Source organism: Ornithodoros turicata, chromosome 2, assembly GCF_037126465.1.
Source record: "Ornithodoros turicata isolate Travis chromosome 2, ASM3712646v1, whole genome shotgun sequence".
Lineage (NCBI taxonomy): Eukaryota > Metazoa > Arthropoda > Arachnida > Ixodida > Argasidae > Ornithodoros > Ornithodoros turicata.
Genome location: NC_088202.1, coordinates 108,902,025 through 108,908,024, shown reverse-complemented (window position 1 = coordinate 108,908,024; position 6,000 = coordinate 108,902,025). Strand labels below are relative to the sequence as shown.

General features: G+C 47.6%; 1 protein-coding gene across 1 annotated transcript in view; it reads right to left on the bottom strand.

Annotated features, from left to right (window-relative positions):
* Window positions 1-1,573: 1,573 nt before the first annotated feature.
* The window catches only part of LOC135384946 (uncharacterized), a 32,889-nt gene continuing 28,462 nt past the window's right edge, over window positions 1,574-6,000 (bottom strand). Inside the window, exon 4 of the mRNA XM_064614127.1 lies at window positions 1,574-2,088. Coding sequence (XP_064470197.1) covers window positions 1,574-2,088 — 515 coding nt within the window. The remainder of the gene's footprint in view (window positions 2,089-6,000) is intronic.

Below are 6,000 nucleotides of genomic sequence, written 5' to 3'. Positions count from 1 at the left end.
GTCGCTTTTGCGGCGTGCTTTTACTTCAATTTCTGCGATAATTATGACTCTGTGTGGTGAATTACTTCCCATGATGTATCTTACTGACTTGCTTAACAGTTTTATAGAAAGGAAACAGAGTGTAAAAAATGACTTCTGTGCTACTTTAGTGGTACTGTATCTCTCTATGATGTCTATGAGCTGCAACAGCAGGGTTTTAATGACGTCATTCTTTTAACATCCAAGTGCGAGAGTTCGTGATACTAGAAAGCAGTTTGCCCGCAGGTTTATTTTGTATGCATGTCTGGATAGAACTCAATGCTAAGCAAATATGATATGCTGTTTTTGTATTTCATTCATTTATTTTATTTTTTGAGGGGACTGACCGAGGATCCTGCAACCAGCGACGAGCACAGCGCACGTACGTCGCTTTGCATGTTTGCAGGGAACGGGAACGGTAAGGGAACGGTGACGGACGCAGGAATGATATGTTGCCGAAATTGGGGCTTGTAACAGAAACGCGTACCACTTTTCTCCATTACCGAACGCAGACGCGGGAATGAAAATGATCGGCTGGTATTGAATTTCGTTAATAGTTCGTTAATGTTGTTCGTTAATAGCAGTTACTGTTTCATGAATGATTGCATAGTTGTGCGTGTGTGGTTTTGCTTTGTTTGTTCGTTTTTTTAAGAAAGCGCAGTATGGGATTCAAGCCGGTCGCTCGTTCCACTCCGCATTACAAGCAAGCTGAAATCTACACAAGAGGTTCCACGACTGTAGCTCGATGCCACAACCCTATGATTTTTTTCATTTCACGGTGGCACGGCAGCTGCTTACTACTCATAGCAGGTTACGTCTCATTTCGCCTCATTCAACTTATCGGACTAAAGAGGTGGGACGGTTGACTGGCGTTAGGCGAGGTGGGAATTAATTAATTAATTCGCTCATGGCTCGGCACATTCATGTAGTCTGAAACAAAGGTCCTTTACATTTGCAGATCAAGGTGTGTGCAATATCGCAAAAGAGTATTCTCGATTAATGTGTTTTGATTAAATAGACGGATGTATGAATGAAGAGACGTGTACGGTGATTTGAATAAATAGACGGATGAATGGTTAAAATAAAACGAGCCATTAATTTTCATACAGAGTGGGACCTGCTAGTGCTACAGAAAATCGCAAACACATCACCTTTTTCGTGCAATTCGGAACGTTATTGTAACTGCATTTTGCGCTAATGCAGTGCATTAAAAATTATTTGTATTACTCAAAGTACTACTCAAATTCACAAGATTCCGACAAAACAGGGGAGATGTCATTTATACGGAGGAATAAGAGGTTACAGCTTCCTTGAAGGTGGCTCGCAATGAAGGCAAACCATGACACGTTTACTAAGCTCAGATGTGTTTGAATTAGTATTTACATTATTAACATGTTCGCGAATTCTGTCATTAACGCATCAGGCTGTTTGACCAATGTAACTGTAGCGGCCCCCATGATGATGACCCCCATGATGAAGGGACCTCCCATGTTTCCGGTGGTGGCCTGCGGTATAGGCGTTCCCAGTGAGGCCGCACAAGGAACGCCGGTTAGTTTCACGTTGCCGGATATGGGGGCAACCGGGACTGGGCTTGTCCTCGTTGACGCCGTGTACAAGACCTTGCGAGGTGGCCCGGATTGCCGCAGCGGTAGCACACTGGGACGTTCGCAGGGCGTGCATTCTGCGACGCGTTAGAGGTGGCAAGGGCATCCACTTTCCTGCCCAATTCAGCTATCGCTGATGCAAGTCCCGCAAGCGGATCGGTCGTGGGTGTAGCCTGTGACACGTTCGCCACTGTGTGCGTTGCAGCGGAAAGAGTTGGAGTAAGTTGGCGAATAGCTGCAAGACGTGCGGCTACTTGAAGCGCGTCAGCAAGCGTTGCAGGGTTAGCAGAGGTGACCTTGTCTCTGGTGACGGAGTCGAGGCCTAGAATAAACTGATCTCGTACCATGCTGTCTCTCATCTGCGTCGAAGAACCTGGATAAGCTTTGTTGTAGGTGTCGAATAAATCATACGCATATGTATCCAGGTATTCGTCAGGTCGGTGGGTGCGGGAGCGGAAGTTCGCTGCTGCAAGTATGCGCATGGCCGATGGAGAACATCTAGCAGACAGTGCATCACGGAGCTTCGCGTAGGATTGTTTCTCCGCCGGTGTGAGATGGTCATAAATCCGTTGAGCACGTCCTCGGAGGAGTAGTAACTTTCGTTTGTCGGTCCAAGAATTAGCTGCAGCACAGGCGGAAAAGTGCTTCTCCCAGGAATCGAAGTCCCCATCTCCAGAATATGTGTCGGGTAGGAGAAATTGCTGAAGTACTGACGAGTTTTCAGCCCCCCCCCCCTGCCATGTCAGTAAGAGGAATCCCACCGCTGCTACCAAAATGTAGCAGGCCAAAAAACGTATCGGTTTATTCGTCGTCGGAACAAGATATCCAACCCGTTTTCGAAGCTAGCGCGAGCGCTGTGTCACGAAACATACGTCCCACCGTCCTCGCGATGTTCAACACGCCCCTCTGTGGTACCCTTCGCGGGACGCGAACACCTCTCTGCAGGGGGTAATAGTGTAGCGGCCCCTAGTTGCGGAATGGGCGTGTTGAACATACGTTTTTTGGCCTGCTACATAACATTTCTTGCATTTGAGAGATGCGTTATATATACACAAGGTTTCTTATAGCCGGTGAATTTTGTGATATATATGGCTGGAATTACAGTCGGAGTTCCGTGCTGAACGTGTGATGGGTGTGGGCGCGCATCACAGAATACGGATACTACGCGGATAACTACACGGATAACGTGTGCGGCAGCGAGTTTTGGACAAGCGTGCGATATGACATGGAAGAATGGGATAACGACAGGACGGCAGGCTGTTCCTCAAAGGCGAGGAGGAGGAGGAGGAGTGTCGTTGGGAGGAACCCGAGAGGTCTGCCTGCCTGATTAGGCGGCATGTTTCTCGGGAAGGGAAAGGTGGTGGAGAGGAGGAGAGGATGAAGTGGAAGACCGAGCGGAATCCGCTCGGGGGGAGGATAGCTGCGTCCATGGGCCGACTTCAGGGGAACTGTGCCGGCATACGCCTATTACACATCTGAGGGAAACCCAGGAAAAACCCCAGACGGCACAGCCGGCCCGCGGATTCGAACCGCGGACCTCCCAGTCTCCAAGCGCACGCGTTACCGCTGCGCCACCGGAGCTGGTTTCCTCAAAGGCGGGCAGGAATTGTCGAGCATATAGAAGACTGTTTAGAAAACGGTAACTGTATTCTCCTTGCTAACCGGCTTACATGAGGCGGAGGATCAGGCGAAATACAGCAGAGGACACGTGACTTGTTAAAGTAGCACATAAGTAATTTTAGCATCCTGTTTTCTTTCCATAAAACTGTTAAGTAGGTCAGTAAAATGCACCATGAGAAGTAATTCACCCCGCAAAGCCATAACTATCGCAGAAAGTGAATTTAAAGTACGCTGCAAAACGCGACCGTGCACAACGGTGGTGGAGAACAGTACCAGTTTGACCTTGCACTGACGCTACACCGTCCGCGCTCGCTGATTGGTTCCGAGTATCGTCTGCTAATCAATTGTTCAGGGCCTGAAGAAGCATTGCACACAGGGAAGCTCCCACGGGAGAATAAAATCATCCATGGCCACGGTCACCCTTTCAATCCGAATTCCCCCCAAGTGAACAAGTTTACCGACGACAAAAGAAGAAAGCCTTCACGCACAAGAAGAAACGGACAGGCGCTGACCTCGAGTGACCACGCAGACGTTATGCCGTCATAGGTCTTCCCTCTCCTCCTTGTTACACCCCGGGGGGGGGGGGGGGGGGGGGCGAGTCGAGAGTGAATGAGCGCGGCTGTATACGTTTCTTTTTTTTCTGAAGCTGGCCTCGGTGGCTCGGTCGGTAGCGTGTCCGCCTACTGATGCCAAGATCGCGAGTTCAAACCCGGCCGAGGACGATGACAACTTGGTGGAAGGGTACAGGTTGCTCAGACACGCCGCCTTCCGCGAGGGACGTTAAATGTGGTGTGCCGTGTGTCGAGATTTTTAAAGCCCCGAATTATTATTATTATGTTTTTTCTGAAAAATAAAAAAATTGCATGGATCAAAACCTTTTGTGCTGTTCGGCAAATTGACGCACATACTTTCATCAGATGTCTGAAACTGAAAATGTTTTGGATGGCCTTCTGTACTCAGTTAATGGCAGAGGATAAATTTTTTAACACCGCATTTACCAGGTAGGGTGACAGCTTTTCCTCAAAGGAATAGGCTTAGTGTCCAGTCGACGATATTTTTGTGCTCACGTCGGATCCTGCCTCTTTGAAAAACTTAGAATTCACGATCAAGGTTCTTGCCGGAACTCGTCTTTACAACGGAGGAACCCTTCAATGGCTCACTGCGTTTTCTGGACATCATGTTTTCGCTTGAACCAATACCTCTGCTGGGGACATGGTCGGCTGGATATTAAGCCTCTTCTTTTATGGCAAAGCTGTCATCGTAAATTTGTTAAGTGAAGCGTTATAAAAAGAGTTTTATCTGCCATTAACACGTCATGCTGTCGCTGCGTTTCCCCTGCTGTATTACGTCAGATTATTTACCGTTTCCACATTTACCGTTTCCGTAACAATCACTTATGTCCGTCATTTCTACCTGCCCTTCAGGAACAGCCATCCGTCCCATCGATATCCCATTCTGCTATGGCATCTCGTACGCTTTTGCAAAACTCGCTTCTACACAAGGTATCCATGTAGATTATTCCGACAAAAAAATCACTGGACGATTATGATAGTCGGTAATGCGAAATTTGAGCGCAGCAGTTGAGATAGAGTTATACACCAATGTTTTTATATACCACACATAGTACTTTCTTCAGGTAGCACTCCTATCCCAGTTCTTGATGGTCATCACAGTCAGGAACGTGTTTTATTGCGCTTATGCATATAGGCAGAAGCCGCAGACCGAGCGTGGCTCATTCGACTGCTCTCCTCCTCCTTCACTTTCATCATGCTTCATACCTGAACTCTCAAACAATCTTATATGCAGATGACACGTCAATCTTTGTTGAGGGTCATGACGTTGTGGACTTATATGCAAAAGCTAATGGCGTTCTTTTAAGGTTAAACACCTGGTTAACGTACCGTGTATTCACACGAGCGCCTTTTCTGACTGCGCATCGACTGAAGGAGGAGAAGGAGGTATCAGCGTAATCACCACCATTCGCGTTCGTGGGAGGGGCTTATCGTACAGCAGAATCTAGGAAGCGCGCACGTTCTTATCTTATTTTTGGCGAGATATGAAAGAGCCTTGTGCAACATCACTGCGCTCGGGAGCTCCGTCCGTCAGAAAGAACCACACGGATAGTTTGTTCGCGGGGCACACAATCTGACGACTGACGCGCAGAGACTTCCGGGAGGACGAAAAAAAAAGAAAGTCACCTTATGTTGCCAATGTGACAAGCTCTTTTGTTTTTATGTAATACACCTGGTAGAGCAACACCCGATTTTGTAGAAACTTGCCGATGAGCAATACCGAAATATACCATGGAAACATGCCATGTGAGAACAGATCGTTTTTGAAATGAAGAAGACACACCTGGACGCCGAAGGAACGGAATGTATGTACACCAAAGCACGTTTTGGGTCCCCATATTCACGGCGTAGTCGTTGTATCAGTTAAGAACGCATTAATTATTAATAACGAGTTCGCTGCATGCTCGCATTCCAAACTAAAAGGTATCGCCTCAGGGTGTTCGTAGTTTCGTTTAAAAACGAGAAAATGTGTGAGCAATATGTCGCACGCCAGGTAAGCCAAAGGGGCTCAAAATTTAATGCACAAGCCGGACACTGCGGAGGTCGCGCATATTCATAGTTGTCTTGCATCATAAATTAACCGTGTAATGCTATAATATTTTAGGGCTGTAATTACACAAGCTTACAGGTAGCACCCTGTGTTCACCATCACGTCTTGCAGTGCGCTCGCGGGAGGCCACTGTGCG